This window comes from Ovis canadensis, chromosome 7 (assembly GCF_042477335.2).
Source record: "Ovis canadensis isolate MfBH-ARS-UI-01 breed Bighorn chromosome 7, ARS-UI_OviCan_v2, whole genome shotgun sequence".
Taxonomy (NCBI): domain Eukaryota; kingdom Metazoa; phylum Chordata; class Mammalia; order Artiodactyla; family Bovidae; genus Ovis; species Ovis canadensis.
Genome location: NC_091251.1, coordinates 113,459,830 through 113,483,204, shown reverse-complemented (window position 1 = coordinate 113,483,204; position 23,375 = coordinate 113,459,830). Strand labels below are relative to the sequence as shown.

General features: G+C 45.8%; 1 protein-coding gene and 1 long non-coding RNA gene across 2 annotated transcripts; one reads left to right on the top strand and one right to left on the bottom strand.

Moving 5' to 3' along the window:
- The first annotated feature begins 1,567 nt into the window (after positions 1 to 1,567).
- On the top strand, positions 1,568 to 5,984 carry LOC138443982 (uncharacterized). The gene is made up of 3 exons (XR_011258394.1): positions 1,568 to 1,797; positions 1,968 to 2,335; positions 3,765 to 5,984. It is a non-coding gene; the product is annotated as an uncharacterized lncRNA (long non-coding RNA).
- A 4,675-nt stretch (positions 5,985 to 10,659) lies between these two features.
- On the bottom strand, positions 10,660 to 16,956 carry LOC138443980 (beta-2-microglobulin). The gene is made up of 4 exons (XM_069597349.1): positions 16,779 to 16,956; positions 12,705 to 12,980; positions 12,153 to 12,180; positions 10,660 to 11,158 (listed from the first exon to the last, which is right to left on the bottom strand). The coding sequence occupies exons 1-3, from the start codon at positions 16,843 to 16,845 to the stop codon at positions 12,167 to 12,169; spliced, it is 357 nt and encodes a 118-aa protein (XP_069453450.1). The 5' UTR covers positions 16,846 to 16,956; the 3' UTR covers positions 10,660 to 11,158; positions 12,153 to 12,166.
- Positions 16,957 to 23,375: the final 6,419 nt, after the last annotated feature.

Genomic DNA, 23,375 nt, shown 5'->3' with positions numbered 1-23,375 from the left:
GAGGGCATGGCAACCCATTCCAGTATTCTTGCCTGGAGAACTCCATGGACAGAGGAGACTGGCAGGCTACGGTCCATAGGGTCACACAGAGTTGGACATGACCGAAATAACTTAGCACACATCAGTTCAGTTCATGCATGCATATAAAAGTTGATAATAGTATTTTTAATAGCCAAAAAGTCAAAACACCAAAATGCTCATTAACTAATGAATGATTAAACAATATGTAGTGTAATATACAATGGAATATTATTCAGCAATTTTTAAAAAGTGCCAATAGTTGCTAAAATGGATGATCTTTGAAAATACTATAGCAAGTGACAGTAGCCAGTCACAGAAGACCACATACTGTATGTTTCCATTTGTATGATTTATCAAGAATAGGCAAATCCATCCAGATAGAAAGATTAGTGTTTCCTTAGCCTGAGAGTGGTTGGGGAGAAATGGGTAGTGATGGCTAATTGGTACAATGTTTCTTTTTGGAGGTGATGAAATGTTTTAATATTGAGAAGATAGTTTCACAGTTCCATGAATATACTGTAACCCCCTGAAGAACATTGTAAATAGGTGAATTTTACGGTTTGTGAATTATTCAGTAAAGCTTTCATTAAAAAAAAAAAAAAACCACCTAAGATGCCACAGAAGTGATACACACAACAGTGTGAGATATTTAGATTTAGATACAAGTCCTTGAACCTAGTGAGGAAGTGTGGCGCCCCAGAGGAGAATGGTGGGAGCCCAGAGGGGACAGTGCCCAGTGCTTAATGCTCCACTTAAAGCACTGACCTGCTGACTCAGGCGGTCCTTGCCTTGGACCCACAAACGCCTGTCTCCCAACAGACCACTGACCTCGTGACCAGGCTGCCCCTCCTCCGCTCTGCCCAGGAAAAGAGAACCCTTGGGGTGACACCAGGCAGCCCTGCAAAGCAGTGCCCAGCGTCCTCAACCCCCACCGGCGCACCCAGCAGCTTATCAACGACCGTGGCGTTGTCTCCTGTTTCTCCCTGTCCCGTCTGGGAAGCTGTCGTGTGAGAACAGAACAGGAAGCCTGCGCTCCTGCGGCTGCCAGGTTCTGGCCTCGCCGCGGCTTGTTGGTCTGCTCAAGACTGAGCTTGAACAAGCCGAGCCCGGGTGCCTAGCTACACTGCGCGGGCAAAGAGTACCAAGGAGCCAGAGGTCGGGGCTGAACGCGAGAAGCAGAGCGCGGGGCGGGCGGGCGCGCGCGGGGTCTCAGGGTGAGCGCGGCAGGCTGGCGGCGCGGCAGGCCCAGAGGGGAACAGAGCCAAGGTCGCGGAGCGAGAGTCAGGGCCCCCATTCCCACCAACCCGTTGGCAGAAATCACAGGCTTTCTCTCCTTTCCACCCGCTATTTTAGTTTCTCAACTGCCCAATCAAAATCCAAGCCCGTGGTAGCTTGTCACAAGTCTCTGGGCAGAAAGCGCTGTTTCAGGTTAGAAAGGGGACTTTGCAGTCCGCAGTCTTTCTCGGAAGTCTGTTTTCCGAGAAAGGGGAGGGGCCAAGTTGGTTGCCTTGTTTGTTTGTGTTTGTTTTTGTTTTCTCCCCTAGTCGTTAGATTAGCGACTCTCATTTTCTGGAAAACTGGTTCCTAATGGTATTATGTCTCTCTGGGAGAGGTTTTGAAAATTAATAGGGCTGCCTTTGCTTGTTCCGGGGATGGGGTCCCTCTGGATATTTAAGGGCTGAGCCAGGGACCCCAGCCTATACACGACTGTCTCTTTCTTCCTCTCCATCTTTGAAAACCCTGCTTGTAATCTGGGCTTTACAATCACATGATGAAGTGAGTTTTGTTTTTCAATTATTTTAATTTTTTTCCTTGATTATTTACTGATCATTTACTATGCCAGACCCATATACACTGAATTTTCCAAGACGGCAACTACCAGGCAACTCAAAGGAAGATATGTATTTGAGTTTTTCTTGTTTGTTTGCTTTTGGTTTTCTACCTAGAGATTTTTCACCGTTTCAGAGAATCACACCGCAGCAAGCAGTACCATATCTGAGCTGGAGCCACGCATATAATGCAGCCCTCAGGCAGCAGTGCCATGGGTGACGGAGACCCTAGGCCAGCTGCGAGCACCTGGCGCTGCTTTACGGCAGCCAGTGCAGCTGGGCTAGAGTGTTCACACCCTGAGTCGCTCAGCTTTCGTGATCGAATTAGCAAAAAGATGACCACTGAACAGTTGCTGTAAACAGGAGGTGCCAGATGTGACTGGAGTTGGAGCCTCTCATCCACACTGGAGCCCTAGGGACTGTGCCCACCTCAGTCTGCCAAGCCTGAACTTGACTGCCAACTCCCTCTCCTAGAGCTCTAACAGGTAATCACTGGTTAGTAGCTGAGAACTGTTCATTTTACAGATAAGGAAACCAATGACAGGAAATGTTAAGAGATTTGAAAAAGGATCAACTGTGACAGAGGCAGGTCTAGACACTCTGGAAACAACTCTAGTTGGTTTTTTTCCCCCAACCAGCTCTGTACGAAGTTTTTCCTTGTATCTCCTGTTGTGGTTTAGGCAATTTTATGTGTTCTAGTGAGCTGTGAAAATAAATAACCACTGGAAATAAAGCAGTTGCCTAGAGCTTTACATTTTACAGAGCTCTTCTTACCACTGTCCCCTTCTCAGAATAACCCTAGAACAGAACCTGACTCAGAGTAGATACTCCATATTCACTGAATGAATTATTGACCAAATAAATGAGTAAACATTTGATGTAAAGATGATTCTCCCATTTATGGATTTGGTGACAAAGAATCAAGATAGTAATAATGACTTTTCCAATTTCTTTTGTGGAGTTAGAATTCAGACTTAAACAGAAACATGACTTTTCCCATTCCATTTGTGGAATTAGGATTTAAACTCAAGTCTGAGTTCAGTGGCATTCACTCACACTTTAATGCTTTGTTTTTGGTGTTCAGTCACCAAGTTGTGTCCGACTCTTTGCAACCCCATGGACTGCAATACACCAGGCTTCCCTGTCCCTCACCATCTCCTGGAGTTTGCTCAAGTTCTTGTCCATTGAATCGGTGATGCCACTCAACCACCTCATCCTCTGTCGTCCCCTTCTCCTTCTTCCTTCAATCTTTCCCAGCATCAGGGTCTTTTCCAATGAGTCAGCTCTTCGCATCAGGTGGCCAAAGCAATGAAACTTCAGCTTCTGCATCAGTCCTTCCAATGAGTATTCAGGGTTCATTTCCTTTATGATTGACTGGTTTGATCTCCTTACAGTCCAAGAGACTCTCAAGAGTCTTCTCCAGCACCACAATTCAGAAGCATCAGTTCTTTGGCACTCTGCCTTCTTTATGGTCAGAAACTTATAACTTACAGTGGAAGTTTGTGATTACATGTGCTGTGCATCCACCAGAGGAAGTTTACAAGAAACCCACAGTAGCAAACTGATGCCCCACCCATGGCTGTGAGTCCATCCCCAGCTTTTTCATATTTTGCTGCTCTCAGTTAGCACGTGCGCCTTACCCCTAGGGCTGAAAATTACCCTCAGGCAATGGAGTGAGCTGGAAGTACCTGGGCATACTGTGTTTCACCCTTCACACTCCTGGCATCACCCAAGCAAAGCCAGGCTGATGTGGAATACCAGAGCGCAGCTCCTTTGCTACAAAGCAGGACAGTCTCTGACGTGCACTCCTGCGTTCTGAGCTCCCATGGGCCTGGGTTGAGGGTAGGATTTTTGAAATCACACCCTCATTTGGCTTCTTCTCATTTCCTATCCTTCATCCCCACACCCTCTTAGGTTTCTCCTGGAAGCCCTAAGTCACAGATTAATACATCCAGATCCTTGACTCAGGGCCTGCTTCTGCAAGAACAAGATGTAAAACATTCACTGACTCTTCAGATGAGGAAAATGGTACGCACAGTTGCAGACGGCTTAATATACCTAGAAAACCACTTCAAGTAACAGTATGGCAGTGTGTGGCATCAAGAGTCCGCTCTGTTTTCTAAGTGAAAAACAGTGAAAAGAGGAAGTGGCCCGTGGGGGAGAGGAAGATTGCACATCATTGCCGTCTTCAACTGAGCCTGCGTGCTATAGAAATACAACATCTCCTTCAGCTCAGTTCAGTCACTCAGTCGTGTCCGACTCTGTGACCCCATGAACTGCAGCACGCCAGGCCTGCCTGTCCATCACCAACTCCCAGAGTCCACCCAAACCCATGTCTGTTGAGTCAGTGGTACCATCCAACCATCTCATCCTCTGTCATCCCCGTCTCCTCCTGCCCTCAATCTTTCCCAGCATCAGGGTCTTTTCAGATGAGTCAGCTCTTCCCATCAGGTAGCCAAAATATTGGAGTTTAGCTTCAACATCAGTCCTTCCAAAGAAGACCCAGGACTGATCTCCTTTAGGATGGACTGGTTGGATCTCCTTGCAGTCCAAGGGACTCTCAAGAGTCTTCTCCAACACAATTCAAAAGCATCAGTTCTTCTGCGCTCAGCTTTCTTTATAATCCAACTCTCACATCCATACATGACCATTGAGAAATGGTCCACCTTGACTAGACGGACCTTTGTGGACAATGTCTGCTTTTTAATATGCTGTAGTTTTGTAGAATTTGTGATCATCTGTGTTGTGGAGGACTAAGGAAGATAAATAACTCCGTATCCAAATAATGAGAGGAGACGTATGGGATTTAGTGCATAGCAAGTACTTGGGCTCCCCTCATAGCAGTGCAGGAGACCCAGGTTCAATTCCTGGGTTGGGAAGATTTGCTGGAGAAGGGATGGGCTACCCACTCCAGTGTTCTTGGGCTTCCCTTGTGGCTCATCTGGTAAAGAACCCACCTGCAATGTGGGAGACCTGGGTTCAGTCCCTGGGTTGGGAAGATCCCCTGGAGAAGGAAAAGGTTACCCACTCCAGGATTCTGGCCTGGAGAATTCCATGGGCTGTATAGTCCATGGGGTCCCAAAGAATTGGACACGACTGAGTGACTTTCACTTAAGTAATTGATATGTGATCAAAGTGTGATTTGTAATTACATTTACTACTTGGTGGTTTTTTTTTTTTTATTAAACCCTTCTTGTGCTCTCTGAAGTATCAGAATATTTTCTACTGCATAACATTTCCAATTAAGGTACTCACAGGTAACTTTATTTCTTTTAAGATATCTGGGACCCCAATTTTAGTCTTCAGGTTTTTTGTGTTTTTTTTTTTTTTTTTTTTTTTTGTAAAAGCTTAGAATTCAAGGAAAAAGTGAGGCAAAATCTTGATGGCTACATCACAGAGAAAATGCTGATTTTATTAAAGGCTTTGAGTTTTACCTCAAGTTTAAAATATAAGAAATATAAGTAAAAGTGACAGCGCAAACGTATAGAGACAGTAGTTGTCGACAAAAACTGCTGCTGAGCCGCTTCAGTCGTGTCCAACTCTGTGCGACCCCATAGATGGCAGCCCACCAGGCTCCCCCATCCCTGGGATTCTCTAGGCAAGAATACTGGAGTGAGTTGCCATTTCCTTCTCCAAAAACTAGATATGAACATTTGCCAGGCCTCTGTACTGCTTCCTTTTATGCCATGTTTTCACTGAGGACAGTGGAAACAAAGTGAGATATAACAATTATTCCAAAAAATTTAAAAATAATAAGTGACCAATTTTTAAAAGATAGAACAAAAGTTAAAATCTCCTGAAAAACTAACCACACTAGGGACTTCTGGTAGTCCAGTGGCTAGACTCCACCCTCCCAGTGCAGGGGACCAAGGCTCAATCCCTGGTTGGGGAACTACATCCCACATGCCACAGTGAAGATCAAAGATCCTGTGTGCCACAACCAAGACTCAGTGCAGAAAAATAAGTAAAAATATTTTTTTTAACTAATCATACCAAAATGAACATCATCTCTGGGTAGTAGAATTCACAACTTGGTTTTGGGTTTGTTGTTTTTTTTTTTGCCTATACAGACTTTGTGTTTTTCAAAAATTATTAACATACATTCAAATAATAAAAGAAGTATGTAGAATTATATTTTAAAACTCTGTCTTCATGTTCTCCTGACATCTTGGCCCTTGCCCCTAGATAAACATCATTAAGAGATTGTTGTATACATTTCTGGACCTTTTCTTGTTGGTGTTAATCTGCTTAGAGAGGTTGAGAAAAAAAATTAAAAGGTAAATATGGTTTGCTTTAAGCCTATATAAAAATGGGATCAGAGGTAGCACCTCAGCGTGGAATACCTGAGATGGTAAATACTGATGCTCTGAAATGAATGAGCAGGCTGACTGCCATGTTGCCAAGATCTGAGCACCATTCTTGAGGAATGTTATCCACAAACCACTAAGTTAGAGTCACAGTCTCATCTCTTGATGTTTCCTTATAGGTCCTTGGGTCAACAGAGCAGTTCTGTTAAAGTTGTTGAATTCTAACCTGCGTTTCTGTGTTTCTTTATAGACTCTTCCAGGTGTTTTTTTCTCCCTTTACTATGGTTTAGTGCCTTTAGTCACAGCTCCCACCCTACAGCTTTTTCTCAGTATCACTTGCTTTGGTCAGTGAAGTTATGGGGTTCTCTCAGGCTACCCTGCAGTTCTAAAACTTGCATCCAATTCTGTGCTGTCTTTCCCTAGTTTCTTGGATCTTTCTAAATTATCCGAAGTGGGAAATTACATGGAAATGCAAGGAGAATCTATTTAACAAAGATCTCTGTAACATAAAATGGAGAATGATGGGTTGAGAGAAGCCAGTGGGATCCAAAAGGTGGTTCGCTCAGTCGTGTCCGACTCTTTGCAACCCTGTGGACTGTAGCCTACCAGACTCCTCTATCCGTGGGATTCTCCAGGCAAGAGCACTGGAGCGGGCTGCCATTTCCTTCTCCATAAGAGAAATTACAAAGGTTTATAATACTTTCTTTATTTTCATTACTTGATGATGTGTGTGTTATGTGTGTTGTCGCTCAGTTGTGTCCGACCCTCAGCGACCCCATGGACTGCAGCCTTCCGGGCTCCTCCATCCGTGGGACTCTCCAGGCAAGAACACTGGAGCGGGCTGCCATTTCCTTCTCCATAGGAATTACAAAGGTTATAATACTTTCTTTATGTTCATTACTTGATGATGTGTGTGTTATGTGTGTTGTCGCTCAGTTGTGCTCGACTCTTGCGACCCTGTGGACTGCAGCCCGCCAGGCTCCTCTGTCCGTGGGATCCTCCAGGCAAGAACACTGGAGTGGGCTGCCATTTCCTTCTCCAATGCATGAAAGTGAAAGTGAAGTCTCTCAGTTGTGTCTAACCCTCAGCGACCCCATGGACTGCAGCCTCCCGGGCTCCTCTGTCCGTGGGAGTCTCCAGGCAAGAACACTGGAGCGGGCTGCCACGCCCGCCTCCAGGGCGCCTCCCGACCCAGGGCTCGAGCTTGAGTCTCGTGTCTCCCGCCCCCCAGTGCAGGCAGGCTCTTTACCACTAGCGCCACCTGATAGGGGGCAGTTTTAAAACAGTTATAAAAGAAATTTCTTGAAAGAAAAAAATTTATATATCAATTAGCAAAACAATTCTTCAAATAATCAATTTGCTCCAAACTGAGCGACAGCTTCCTTGGGCCCTTTCACCAGCATAGACTGGAGTGAGACCAGTTCTCTGCCTGGGAGAATGTGGGCAATATTGATAGGTCCTACCCTCCTTCCATCTGGCCAGGCCATGATAGGTGGTGGTTGGCTCAGCTGCCACATCTCCATGTTGAGAAGAGCAAGGCACAGGCCTCACTGTTGGCCACGGTAAACAGCAGGAGGGGAACACCACTGCTCAGAGTCTGAGCCTGCAGTTTCCCCTTCTAATCCCCAACTCCCATCCCTCCCTCAAATCCCTCCCAACTCCCTCCAGTACATATGGTTTCTGAAAAACACCAGCTGACACTAATGAAAATGACTTGCTTTCTCTTTATTTACCCTCATCCATACCTTGAATGGGCTTCCCTGGTAGCTCAGAGGTTAAAGCATCTGCCTGCAATGCGGGGGACTGGGGTTTGATCCCTGGGTCAGGAAGATCCCCTGGAGAAGGAAATGGCACCCCACTCCAGGATTCTTGCCTGGAGAATCCCATGGATGGAGGAGCCTGGTGGGCTGCAGTCCACGGGGTCGCAAAGAGTCTGACACAACTGAGCAACTTCACTTTCACTTTCATGCCCTGAATAACAATTCAGAGCAGGGCATTACTTACCAGACCGGCTTTGGTGTATGATACAAATATAAAATGCATGTACTTATATATAAAGGCTTACAATATATATTTTCTAGAAACTGCTTTTCTGCTTCAGCCATAGAACATGGGTATTCTTCCAAGTCAGAATATAAGATCTAATTCTTTATTACTTTTTAATTTGCAACTGCAGTTATATTTAATAAGCTTAATTAAGCTCCAGTATTTATCCTCTTTGATCAATCTCTTCTTCTGAAATGGGAGACTAAAGCATGCTCCAAAGTGTCATTACATTGAAACATCAGTCAGCAAAGCAGCTTTTCACAAAATAGTTGAGTGACATGGAACAACAAAGTCTTTATGATGTAACTCAATGGGTTTCAGCCTTGGCTGTACATAAGAACTATGTAAAAATTTAAGCAAGTACTGTGAAAACTTACATCCACAATAACCTGCGCATGCTGTCTATAGCAGCTTCATCCATAATTACCCAAATTTGGAACAAACCAAAATGTACTTCAGTAGATGAGAGGATAGACTGTGGTACATCCAGATAATGTAATATTACTCAAAGCTTAAAGATGAGTTATAAAGTCATTTTCAAAAGACATGGAGGAACTTTAAATGCATATAACTACATGGAAAAAGTCATGAAAAAGCTGCATATTGCATGATTCTGGATATAACATTTTAGATAAGGATAAACTATGGAGACAGTGAAAAAAAGATCAGTGATTTCCAGGGGTGGCAGAAATTAATAGGTAGAGCACATAGTTTAGGGCAGTATGATGATTGATACATGTTATGATATTGGGTTGGCCAAAAAGTTCATTTGGGTTATACCTATGGAACAAAACACCAAGAACAACCTTAAATTATGAACCTTGTAGGTTCATCAGTTTTAACAAATGTACAACTCTGGTGGGGGATTTTGACAGTGGGGGAGGCTATGCATGTGTGGGTGCGAGGTATATGGGAAATATCTGCACTTTCCCCTCAGTGCTGCTGAGATCCTAAAACTGCTGTAAAAAAATAAGGCTTTAACTAAAAAAAAAAAAAAACCAACAACAATAATAATACTGGTATGTGGGCTCCATACTTACAGATCGTGATTTAGTTGGTCTGAATTGGTGCTTGGGAAGGTGGTGGGTTTTTTTAATAGGCTTTAATTTCTAGAGCTCGTATTTTTTATTAAGTTCCATAGGTGATTCTTGAAGGAAAATTACATGGCTCAAAATAGCCAGGAATTAAAACTCCCCTCCAGGTCCTCCCCACGATCCTGTGCAAAACAAACAACTCTCTCACCCAAAGAAAAAAATGGACGTTAAGGCTGATTACACCCAGCCTCTGGCCGATCTCCAAAATTCCTTGCCCCAGCCATTTAAGAGAAAACTACTCTGAACAACCTTGAAGAAGAACAGGCCCCCTAAGGGACAGTAGCTTTCCACATACATGCCTACATATACATACTTTTTTCTTGGGTTAAGGCAGCAGCTCACTAATCTGACTACTGCCCCCTCTCACCTCATTAACGGTGATGTGTTCCTGTAAAGTGCCGGCCTCTTCTTTTTCCAAACCCCGCCTTCTCTGACTCCCTTACCCTACAACCCTAATGTGTATCCAGGGTGCACATTTCATCTCTGCACCACTGTTTGTCATACCTCTAGACATCTCACCATTTTACTTCCTTAACTCAGGCCCCATTTAACAACTGGAAGAACCACTACCCAGTAAAACACAGCACAAACAAATGGCTTCCGTAACACTTTACCTAAAGTTTGTGTTTTTGCATATTGAAAGTTAGTCAGTCAGTCAGATAGATAGATAAATATTAGAGAAAAGGGAACCCTAGTACATAGTTGATAAGAATGTAAATTAGCAATCGCTATGGAAAACAACATGGGAGTTCCTTAAGAAATAAAAACAGAACTACTGTACAATCTACCTGAAGTTTTTTATTCCCTGAACACATTCTCCTCTCACCCAGTTCTTCGGTTGTAACTGTGCTATCTGCTCATCAGGATGTATTTTAACTATTTAAGTGCATGTCTCCACCTCCACTAAGGCAATTTGAGAGCAGTGTTGAGTTTTATTCACCTTGTCAGAACCTAGCACTAACTCAAATTCACGGTCAAGTTTTTAAAATGCACCAACCTGATCATCAAGTATACACTATGCCTCATGTATGCCTTATGAGGCTCTAAGTCTAGTATTTTTCATTGGGATATATCGCTTGCTAAAGCTCCTCCAGATACTTTCGCTCCTTCTGAGAGTCTGCACATCCCTCGTTCCTTAGCCCAGGGAGCAGAATTCTGGTTAAAAGACAGAAGCCAGATCTCCCAGCAGACCACAGACCCTCTACTTATTTAACTTCTTAGGGAGGCTTTCCCTCATTTGTAAAATCCAAATAGCTGATGCTCCTTCCACTATGAGCAGCCCTACACATCAGGAATTTATGTTCTTCTCCAAACAACGAATGAAGGCAGTAGAAGAGGAGCTAAAAATAAACACTATACACATCAAGTTTTACCACATTTTAATTAGTAAAACAAAATAAAATGAAAACAGGCATAACCATGTCTCAACAGAAGAAGTAAATATCATTTTATATGACAAAATGCCATCCACCATAACACATTTCCAATAATTCTGACAAATATCTGTCATAACATTTTGAAAAATTCTAAGGAAAATTACAAATTGTGGATTTACTCTAAATATGCATAGCTATCTGATTACAATTTGTGTGCAAAACACCCTGACCAAGATGTTGATGTTGAACATCAGAGTTCTTCCCTCCACACCGCTAAGATGCTGGCATAGCACCTCCACTGCAGCATACTGCCAACACAGACCAAACTACAGGGAAAGGCAGGCACAATGAACAATTAAAAGATGTTTGTGGTAACATCAATGTAATTTCTAATTTATGTGCACAAAGCATAAAAGTGTATCAGTATTAAAAAGCAAGAAAACAGAATTTGGAATTAGTCCAACCCAAATGAGGCATCGTCAGACCTGGGGGGGAAAAAAAAAAGAGTTATTACCAAATACATTTATTTTACTTAGATTACATATAGCACCACCAATCTTATCTAACTTGTGCTGTATATAAATCATTCTTGGTAACAGTAGTAGCTGCAGGAGATTTTCCAGATGAATTAAAAGAGCATAACCTACTAGTTTATCCCACTGATCCACTAACAACATTAAAGAAAAGGATACTGGTATTAGAGTTCACATCCTAACTGCACCACTTAGTAACTGTGTGACGCTGGGCAGGTCAAACTCTCTGATGCTCTCGCAAATTAACTTCCCTGTCCTACAGTGCAACAGGAAATTTGAATAGGTTTTCCATGCCAAGATACACTGAATAATACAATTTCCCAGAAAAGCTGGATTATCTGCCTCTGGCCTCCACCTGAAGTGGCAGGGAAGTCCAATCCCTCCCTGTTCCATGCTGCTGGAGTTAGGTGTGAGAGCTGCAATACATCTGTTACAGTGTCTTTACACTGAGTTACAACAATCTTGTTTCCACTTCTCTCCTCTGTTGGACTGGGAGCTTTGAGACCCAACTACAGTGCCCAGACACTTAGGAATGGTGTCTCTGCAGAACCACGTCACTCTTCTCTTCAGGCTATTTGGCAAAGAGCTGCCACGCAAAGGGAGGGACAGTTCACCTTTGAAGGCCCAGAGGTGCCCAACATGGAAATGGCAGCAAGAGCAAACTCTTGCAGGTGCTGCCTCTGCCTGTAACCCCACACCTGCAGCTCCTCTGTCCTCCCTTTAGAGGGTTAGTGATGCTGGGAAAGTCACACCCAGGACCACGGCCTTCCTCATCTCCCCCGCTCCCAGGGGCAGGGAATGGGACCCCATGGGATTCTTCTCTGCCTGCTGAATTGTTACCCTGATTAATGTCTTCCAGACTGTGAGGCTTATCATATTAGAGCTGTCTGTAATGGTCCCCAGGATACTGATATTACAATAGGGTTTCTTAAGGTTAGAAACCCACCTTGATGGTGCTGCTTAGAGGTCTCGATCTGTGGAAAAGAAGATGGAGAAAGAAAACAGTTAAGTTTGACTTCTGAAATGCTGCTTACTACAAAAGTCTAAAATTGTTATGAACAAAGATGGCAGAAGAGCCTGTGAGGAAAAACCTAGACGTTTCCTACCAGCCGGAGATCCCAAGCCATCCAGAGAGCTGGAGGAGGCCAGGGTTGGAGGGCCCTACCGTAGCAGGGCTTGCACTCAAGGCCCGTGCCTTCCGGAGACCCTCCTTGGTCCTGGGTGTGCCCGAGGCTGCCAGGAGAGCCGAGGAGGCCACAGGGAACAAGCCTTGGGAGTGCCTGCGCACGTGCCGCTGCTCCCTGCTCTCACTGCAGGGAAGCCACTGTCTCAGCGACCACACTGTGCCCAGCTCTCTCAGAGGGTGCCACTACGCAGAGCTTCAGTAACACTCCCTGATAATCCCAGGATGCAGATGTCTTTATATCAAAGCAGCTTTATGCCGTGGCTGTGCTCAGATACAACTGTCAGTGGTTAACCAAAGAACTTGACAACTTACCCCACTTAACTATCTTGGGTTGTCTTAGAGTAACGTGATTCACTCGGCAGCTGTACTGATCCTTGCTGTTGGGAGTGAACTCAGCGTGGGACAGAAGGTAGAAAGACCAGTCCTTGCTGAAAGACAGGTCTGACTGCTCCGATTTAATCTTCTCCCCGTTCTTCAGCAAATCGATTTCAATCTGGGGTGGATGGAACCCATACACATAGCAGTTCAGGTAATTTGGCTTTCCATCTTCTGGCGGGTGTCTTGAGTATACCTGGACCTCTGGAATACCTGAGGAGCGGCAGGGAAAGACCCATGAAATTGCAGCGTATTCCACTTGGGGCTCCTTTGGTCTGAAGCTAGATCAGGCACCAAATGTTTATACTGGATCCTCCATTTCTCCCAATTCCTCTTTCCCTCGGGCCAAATGACCTTCCATTTTTGCAAAAGGCCACCTCCAGTTTGTGGGAAACGCCATGACTTAGTATGTCTCCCACATAATCCCCTACACAGGCCTTTCAGGCTTTTCCTGGCAGATTTCTGGTAACATCTTTTTCTGTCAACGGACACTATGCTGTATCTTTTAAGAACTGTGTGTGGAGGCTCCCAAGAGGGCTTCACGGCTCCTCAGCACACAGAATCTGTATCGCTCAAGAGTCTACATGATTTGGCCCCAGTCGACTGATCGGGCTTCATTTCTCACTTCACACACCCTCCAGAGTGGCCACATCAAAAGACTCCCATATTATACCCTGTTTCAGCCCCGCCAGTTATTTTCCTCACATTTGCTTCTTTCTTCCTGGTCTCCTGTCTAGATGCACACCCACCAGACTTCTCAGCAGGTGCCTAGTACAGAGCCCTGCACAGCGCAGCTGCCCGGTAAACGGCAGGTGTAATCATCATTACCTCCTCGCTCAGGTCCCTAACAGAGTCCACCCACGGTGTATTTCCACAGAACACAAGCTGTTCACCATGTCTACAGTTCACGTGACAAACCTCTATCTGAACGTGTACCCGATTCATGAGCCAGACAAGAAAGAAGCAAAAGGGAAACACTGACAGGAGCTGGGAACACCTTAGATGAGCTGGGTGAGACCAACAGAAAGAGTGAGGCCTGCGGCAAATGGGAAAGATCAGACTCTCCATCAGGACCAAGTGGTGTAATGCATGTGACGGTGGGAGCTGCGTTGTTAATGAGCACGGTCAAGTGACTTCCACATCTGCCAGGCTGCGAATATGACACATTGCTACAGAACAGGTGGATTCCAAAATGAGACGCACGTTTAGACGCTCCATGAGGATGTGGAAGAAAGTACTATAAGCTCTGTATCTACATTTTCTAAGTGAACTGTTAATGCTGCTAAACTTACAGACTGATATAAATATATGTATATAATCCACTTAGATACAAATGCACTCAGGGGACATGATTACAAAGGTCAGTTCATCCTCTATGTCCAGGAGGCACAGAGGAGGAGGAGTCCAGGCCACTGTGACTGGATGTATCTCTGTAGAATCTTCCAATCATCAAAGAAAAGATCCCTAGTCCCACTAAGAGCTAGACTGGAAATACTATGAAGCCCTGGTATTTTTCCAACGTTCAAAGTGAAGATAAATCAGAAACCTCTATTTACACCTCTATTTACCTCTATTTAAACCTTTATTTACATTTGAGCTTCTTATAAGTGACAGTTGAGTTGCTCAGTCATGTCCGACTCCTTGCGACCCCATGGACTATCGAGTCCATGGAATTCTCCAGGCCAGAATACTGGAGTGGGTAGCCTTTCTCTCCTCCAGGGGATCTTTCCAACCCAGGGATTGAACCCAGGTCTCCCCCATTGCAGGTGGATCTAATAACTAGACCATAATACATCCAACAGCACAGGTTCATCCCACCTGGAATCCTCCCTTTGAGGGAGCTAGGCAGGTTTGTGCCAGGGGGTGGGTTTGCAAGGGTATCACAATAGTGATTTCCAAAAGGAGGAGGTGTATCCGACAGGTCTGGGTTTGAATCTGGCTTCGGCCACTTACTGCTTCTGCATTTTGGGGAAGAGTTATTTTAGCTTCTGTAGTTTAACTGAAAATTTACGCCCAGACTGAAATAAAACCTACACAGGGGAAGAGCAGAAAATAGATCCCCCCTCTCCCAAAGTGAATCACACTTACATGTTATTTGTATGTCTTCTAGAAATCCCCTGTGTATTTTCCAGGCATGTATTCTCTTGGAAATTTTCTAATGAACATACTTTTTAATATCTGCTTGTTATTTTTTGAAAGCATTCTATGGCCACAACAAAATATCAATAGTGATAATACAGACATCATGTGTTTTTTTGGCAAATACATTTTAAATTCCATTTTCACATGAAAGAGAAATCTGAGCTTCACTGTGTTTAGAAGGTATCTGAACAGTGTCCCTGACAACCTGGGTTAGTGTGTTGATTATTCAGCCCTAGTTTTACAACCTTTCTGACTGATAAACCTTCACTTACTCAAAACTGAAAGTAGAGAGACACTTCATATTGGAAAGAACCAGGCAAGGAGCCAAAGGAGGAAGCCCTTTGCGAACAAAGGTCACAGAGGCCCACAGCTGCCCAGCTTGCTCCCTAGAATCTCACCCCAGAAGATTGTGGAAAACGTACCAGTGACTGCCCAAGGGGCGCACCACCAGGCCAAAGGCTCTGGTCAGGCTCTACTGTCTGCCACTGATCCCCTGGCGGGATTAACTTGTTTCAACTTTTCAGCCTCCAATTCCTCATTTGTGACACCCTGATGATAGGCAGTCTAGATTGGTCATAACTTTCCTTCCTTTATGACCAACGTAGACAGCATATTAACAAGCAGAGACAGTACTTTGTCAACAAAGGTCCAACTAAGTCAAGGCAATGGTTTTTCCAGTAGTCATGTATGGATATGAGAGTTGGACCATAAAGAAAGCTGAGCGCCAAAGAATTGATGGTTTTGAATTGTAGTGTTGGAGAAGGCCCTTGAGAGTCCCTTGGACTGCAAGGACATCCAACCAGTCCATCCTAAAGGAGATCAGTCCTGGGTGTTCATTGGTAGGACTGATGTTGAAGCTAAACTCCAATACTTTGGCCACCTGATGGGAAGAGCTGACTCATCTGAAAACATCCTGCTACTGGGAAAGATAGAGGGCAAGAGGAGAATGGGACGACAGACGATGAGATGGTTTGATGGCATCAGCGACTCAATGGACCTGGGTTTGGGTAGACTCTGGGAGTTGGTGATGGACAGGGAGGCCTGGCCTGCTGCAGTACATGAGGTCGCAAAGAGTCGGACACGAGCTGAGTGACTGAACTTCACTGATGACAGACACCGTATTTACATCGCAGACCCCTTTCAACAATTAAATGACAGCACACAGCGCAGGATAGACAGCTGTCAACGGGGACCTCTATGATTGTTATTAAAAGCGAAGTGTAAGGAGAACAAGAGAATTAACGACGAGCATTGGTTTGTTAAACCTCAAGGCATTCCACCAAAGTCTCCGAAAATTCCTCGTTCTGGTTTGGTCCCTTATTTGGGGAAAAGTACAGAGGGGCAGATGAACCTGCCCGGCTCCTGCTGGAAGCTCCAGGCCCTCAGGATGCCAGCTGGCCGACATACCCTGGCGGCGACTCCCCCAAAGCCCACGCGTTGTCTCCACCCGTTCGCAGCCCCCAACCCTGCCCTCTGGGACCCGCCAGCCCGCCCCCACCACGAGATGCGCGGCGGCAGCCAGAGCCCCGCGAAGCAGCGGAAGAGAATCCCTCCCCCACCTCGCCCGCCCTGAACCACATCCGCACCCAGGAACTCCGTCCCGACCCGCGCGGTACCGTCCGGCCGAGCCAGGGGCTCCCTCCCCACATCCCGGGGAAGCTGGCGACCTGAGGTCGCACCCTCTCCCCACTCCCCGCGCACCCCGCCGCTTCCACTGCCCGAGACGAAGCCGGCTGCTCCTCCACCGAGCTGGGATGGAAAACTTGGGAGCGGGACCGGGGTGGACAGAGTTAGTGCCCAGGGTGCCAAGTGGGTGTGATCGGGACAGGACGGGCTGGCGGAAGAGGGGAGAGAGGAGAGGACACTCACGCTGGATGGCGTCCAGTCCAGACAGCGACAGCAGGCCGAGAAGGACCAAGGCCGCGGAGCCAGCCATCCTTGCAGCAGCTGCGCGGGTGGCGGAGTGAGCGGCCGGGGGCCGCGCTCGCCTTTATACCCCGCATTCAGGCAGCCAATCGGAAGCCTGCCCGCCGGGCCGTCACAAGTCTCCGAGCGAACTAGGCCGGGGCAGGTTAGAAACAGGCTCCCCGTTTTCAGTTTCATTCTCTAGTAAGTCTCGTGATGCTTAGGAAGGCAGGGTTGGGCTCGGTGCCTTCGCTGCCTGTACATCAGCGCCCTCTTATCTGGGGTGCGCGCCCAAGCTTGGGGCGCGACCCGCTCACCCTAGAACTTCAGTGTGGACGGACCCTCGCTTTTTGGAACAGCACCGGAAAGGCTAAGGGACTCGCGTACCTTGCATGCCACAGCCGGTGAGGAGCCTGGCACCTGATTATCAGTCGGGAAAACTGAAGCATAGAACTGTTCAGGCTAAGGACAGAGGCCGAACGGTACTGGGCAGAATCAGAACTCGGTTCGCAATTCCAGCCCAGAAATACATTGCACGTCCTCTGGATTCCCTGGGCAAGAAAAGTTTCCAGGAACCTCGAGGCGTCGTGGTGCCAGCTCGGAGAACCATCTGGCAGGGAGGAGGACCTTCTTGCTTCCTGAATATTTTCCAAAATGGAAAGGCATTTCGGAACGTCTGTGCCAAGAAACTCTGGTCCGTATCTTGCCGTTGTAATTTAAGTAACTGATGGTTTCTGGAGAAATGACCACTGATAGTAAAACCTCTTCTAAAAGCAGTAACTGCCTAGAGCATTAGCGTATCTACCGCCTCGAGGAACTTTACTCCCTGCGACTTAGCACACTAGAATGGTGGTTGGCAGGGACTAGGTACTTGATGAACCGGATGAGTGAGTGTACAGATGAGAGGCTACTTAAACTCCTGAAGGAAGGAACGGCTGAACATGTGAGGGAGTCCGTGAATAAACCCTAGGCTGTAGGAATTACCTCGTTATATTTTTAGGGATAGGAAAACAAAGGCTGAGGTTACAGACTGGCCTGATATTGACGTCATTTGCGCTTCAGACACTCGGAAGATAGAGGACTGGACAATTTTAGTATGAATTTGGGTTGCATCTTCTGTGGACTCAAACAAAGTTAGACCTATAGATTCTAAGAGGGTGTCAGTGTTACAAAGACTCGTTAAGAAAACTCCTTCTCCATAGATAACATAAAAAGGAGCTGACGTTACCTGGTGGCTGAGTCCAAGGATCATTTCTGGAGTGGAATACCCGGAAGAGGAAGTGAACCTGGGGGCCGAGAGTGGCAGAGGTCTTGGAAATCACCCTGGTGTGCAGTTGAAGGGAGTTGGGTGGTGCTTCCCCAGAGAGCCCAAGAAATGTCATCTAGATTCTTTCCCCTACTTTTAGACCTTTCGGTAATCCCTGCTGTGGAGCTTGAGTCGACACTAAAGAAAGCAGGTTACTCTCCACAGACCTAATGAAGGGGAATGTGCACAGAGAGAGCCCCAGGGAGCACATAGTGGGTGTTCTGTGATGACTGAGAGTCTACTACGATTATTGATGCTCTTTACCTACTTTTTCTACCAGCTCGCTCTATGGCTCTCTTGAAATAAGAGAATAATTGTCAGATATAATGTCATGAGGAAAGACATTCCTTCCCCTCCCATTTGTTTGTTGTTAACTCATTTAAGGCTCTTAAGGCCTGTAAAGTTATGACCAATCTAGACCGCATATTAAAAAGCAGACATTACTTTGCCAACAAAGGTCCATCTAGTCAAAGCTATGGTTTTTCCAATAGTCGTATATGGATGTGAAAGTTGGACTAGAAAGAAAGCTGAGCGCCAAAGAATTGATGCTTTTGAGCTGTGGTGTTGGAGAAGACTCTTGAGAGTCCCTTGGACTGCAAGGAGATCCAACGAGTCCATCCTAAAGGAAATCAGTGCTGAATATTCATTGGAAGAACTGATGCTGAAGCTGAAACTCCAATACTTTGGCCACCTGATGCAAAGAACTGACTCACTTGAAAAGACCCTGATGCTGGGAAAGATTGAAGGCGGGAGGAGAAGGTGGCAACAGAGGATGAGATGGTTGGATGGCATCACCGACTCAATGGGCATGAGTTTGAGTAAACTCTGGGAGTTGGTGATGGACAGGGAAGCCTGGCAAACTGCAGTCCATGGGGTGGCAAAGAGTCGGACAGGACTGAGCAACTGAACTGAACTGAAGGCCTGTAATGTTGGTGTTGAATTATTTTCTACTGCCCTGGTGGTATAGGAAGAAGGAGAGCTAGTGGAAACTTCTATAGTCCTTGTTTACCACATTACAGACAAATACTGTAATACTTAAAATACTTACAAGATAGAATCTGATCTATTCCCTAAGAAAGTCTATTTTAAAAATGCTTTTTAAAAAAGCAGTGAAGACAGAGAAAAGTGCATTTTTCAATTTCTTCCTTTTTATTCTCGTACGAGAGCAAACTTCTGGAAATCTACAAACATGGCTTTTTGATAGTGTTTTCTCCCGTGAGTAGGATGAATGATGGAAATGGTGTTTTTGGCCCTAATGAGTTTCCTAAAAAACTTTTTCCAGTGTTTATTCACAGTTGTAAATATTTCCAGAATGTGGAATAAATGGAACTTCATACTCCTCTGTTGGTAATGTAAAATGGTGCATCTACTTTGGAAAATAGAGAAAGTTTTTTAAACTTAATCATACACTGGCCATATGACCCAACCACTCCACTCTAGGTGTTTACCCAAGAGAAAATGAAAGTGTATGTTGATACAAGGGCTTGTGCAGAACTGTTCAAAGCACCTATATTAGTAGCAATCAGAAATTGGAAAAAAGCCAAAGTTCCATCAACAGGCAAATGGATAAACAAATTATGGCAGCTATCAGAGAAGGCAATGGCACCCCACTCCAGTACTCTTGCCTGGAAAATCCCATGGACAGCGGAGCCTGGTGGGCTGCAGTCCATGGGGTCGCTAAGAGTCGGGCACGACTGAGCGACTTCACTTTCACTTTTCACTTTCATACATTGGAGAAGGAAATGGCAACCCACTCCAGTGTTCTTGCCTGGAGAATCCCAGGGGCGGTGGAGCTGCCGTCTATGGGGTCGCACAGAGTCGGACACGACTGAGGTGACTTAGCAGCAGCAGCAGCAGCATCCATACAATGAAACACTATCAGCAATAAACAACACATGAGTTACTGGCACACACCATACCACGGATGAAGTAATTAGGCTGAAAGAAAAAAGAGACAATAGATGAGGCTTCCCAGGTTTCATTAGTGGTAAGAACACCCCTGCCCGTGCAGGAGACATAAGAGACGTGGGTTTGATCACTGTTTGGGAAGATTCCACTGGAGGAGGGCATGGCAACCCACTCCAGTATTCTTGCCTGGAGAATCCCATGGACAGAGGAGCCTGGAGGGTTATGATCCTTAGGGTTGAAATAATTAGGCTGAAAGAGGAAAAGTGAGATAGTGAAAGAGTAAATGTGCATGATTCTTTGCATTTAGATTCTAGGAAAGGCAGACCCGTGTGTGTAACAGAAGCAGATGGCTGGTGTCCAGGGTCGGAAGGTGCTTCGGGAGCTTAAGGACACTTTGGGCGGGCGATGGACATGTCATTATCTTGAGTATGATGATGGTTTCTCAAGTGTACACATGCTGTTCAGTTCGGTTCAGTCGCTCAGTCGTGTCCGACTCTCTGCAACCCCATGAATCACAGCACGTCAGACCTCCCTGTCCATCGACAACTCCCGGAGTTTACTCAAATTAATGTCAATCGACTTGGTGATGCCATCCAACCATTTCATCCTCTATCGTCCCCTTCTCCCCCTGTCCCCAATCCCTCCCAGCATCGGAGTCTTTTGCAATGACTCAACTCTTCGCATGAGGTGGCCAAAGTACTGGAGTTTCAGCTTTGGCATCAGTCCTTCCAATGAACACCCAGGGCTGATCTCCTTTAGGATGGACGGTTGGCTCTCCTTGCAGCATATATTGTGGAACTTATTAAATCGTATACTCTAAGTGCAATTTATCATGTATCAATCATACCTCAATAATCTTTAAAATATAGTCTGGACTTGCCTGGAGGACCAGCATTTTAAGAATCCTCCTGCCGACACAGGGGATACAGGTTCAATCCCTGGCCCAGGAAGATTGTGCAAGCTTCGGGTCACAACTACTGAAGTGGGCATGCTCTAGAGACCATGCTCCACAACAAGAGAAGCCACCACAATGAGAAGCCCACTCCTCAGAACTGTAGAGTAATCCTGCTCACAGCAAGTAGAGAGAGCCTGCATGCAGCAGCTAAGACCCAGCAGAGCCGAAAATAGTTAATGAAGAATTATAACCTAAAAGCATAGGTGCCAGTATCTTTGTTAGGCCAAAGAAGAATGAAGTCCTTGAACAGATAAAACAAAGGATATTGAAGTGGGGAGAAAATAGGAACAGGTTGAAGCTCAGGTGAGTCGGGTTGCACCTTAAGAGATCTCAGTCAGCACTTCTCTGAGGTGGGCTCATCAAGCAGCCGGAACACCCAGGCCCCCTGGAAGGAGAGGAACAAGCGCAGGCAGGACGTTCACGCCTGGACTCTTGCGGGTGTCGTGTCGCTCACCAGAGTGCGGTTCATGCATCACAACATCAGCTCCGTTTCTAGGAGCTCTTAGGAATGCAGACCCCTTGGGGCCATCCTGGACCTAGTAAGTCAGAGCCTGCATTTTAACAACCTCCCAGGTGATTCATCAACACGTTAAAGTTTGGGAGGCTGCTGATCCAACAACATGACAATCCAGAAGGTAGGTCTGTCTTTCTTTTACAGATGAAGAGACAGTTTCAGAGAATTAAGACGCTTGTCCATCTTCACTCTGAGCTATGATTCAAGTGCTGACTGACTGACTGACTGACTGAAGGCACTCAGTCGTGTCCGACTCTGCGACCCCATGGCCTGTAGCCTACCAGGCTCCTCTGTCTATGGGATTCTCCAGGCAATAGTACTGGAGTGGATTGTCATTTCCTTCTCCAGGGGATCTTCCCAACTCAGGGCTCGAACCCAGGTCTCCCGCATTGTAGACAGGCACTTTACCATCTGAGCCACCAGTGCTAGCCCATGTGATTTGAAAGGCTTCATAATATCCACTTGAAAACCACTTCTGAGAAAGGGTTCACAGGAAATGTTTCACTGGGTGGCTTGGATCGGGGCAAGAATTCAAAGCATACGAGTGATGCAGAGAAGCAGGAACTATTAACACCATGTGTAGTGGTTTGGGGTATTTTTTTTAATTCACATTTATTTTTTTCTGCCATAGAGAAAAAGTATTATATGCATATGATAGAAAATTGGAACAATCTAAAAACTATAAAGAAAATTAAAACCACAGTGATTCTGCACATCAGAGGAGTATCGTTAATCGGCTTAATGAGCTTGAAGATGGCTGCCTGCTCAAAAGAATGTCTATACGTGTATAACTGAATCCCTTTGCTGTACAGCAAAGGTTGGCACAACATTGTAAATAAACTCTACTTCAATATAAAAAAATAAAAGTCCATCCTGGTTAGATCTGTTTGGGGGCTGGAAATCCTCAGTCTTTTGTGTTAAATTCTCTTAGGTAGTTAGAATAGGTAACAGGAGTCCAAAATGGCGCTGGCCAAAAGACAAGGAAGAGGAAAGCCCTTGAAAATAGAACAAAGGAAGGTCAAAGGAAGGTCAGGACCGGAATGGGCACCTCAGGTAGAACAAACAGCACCCCTGGCTAGCCCGATTTACACAGGGCAGGCCAGGGGGGGAGGGAAAGACATAAAAAGAGGAGCCAGAGCTGCTGTCTCTCTCTCTCCCGCACGCTGGCACCTTCCCGCACTCTCTCCTCTTCACATCTCTGGGTCAGCATGCCGCCACGCCTCGAGGATGGATTCCCTTCCTATTTTCTAAATAAAATAGAGCTGTAACACTGATTTGTCTAAGAGCTATAACACGGTCTGTCCAAGACCCGACAGCTGTGACGCGCGGAGGGCTTTAATGTCCATCACTCCAAATCTTTGTTGTGACAAGACAGAACCGAGGAGGATACACTCACCTGATCATTCCATTGAATGAGTGAGTGTTGCATGAGTGTTGCTGTGTCTGACCCCATGGACTGTAGCTCACCAAGGTCCTCTGTTCACGGAATTCTCCAGGCAAGAATACTGGAGTGTGTTGCTATGCCCTCCTGCAGGGGATCTTCCCAACCCAGGGATTGACCTGGGTCTCCCACATTGCAGGCAGAATCTTTACTTGTCTGAGCCATTAAATACAGGCTATGTCAGTTGAGTGTAGGCTTGTGGCAAATGTAAATACTGTAAGGGTAAAGCAGAAGACTCTAGACTGCCAACCAGGAGATACCAACCTAGAGTTCAAGTCAGCACAATAATTAACTTATTAGCAGCCACCTAAGGTGTTCATTCTGACTGAATTCTCAGGTTTGTGCTGTTATATAACAGGCAACAGATCCAAAGGAAATGGGACACAGAGGGGAGTGTTGTTTCCTGAGAGTTAGAAGCCATGCCAAGGACTGGAAAA

Excerpts from the sequence above, each read along its gene's own strand:
- LOC138443980 (XM_069597349.1), bottom strand. The coding sequence starts at position 16,845 with ATGGCTGGCTCCGCGGCCTTGGTCCTTCTCGGCCTGCTGTCGCTGTCT. Across the intron at positions 12,981-16,778 it reads TGGACTGGACGCCATCCAGC|GTATTCCAGAGGTCCAGGTA; the intron begins GTGAGTGTCCTC and ends GCCGCTCCTCAG.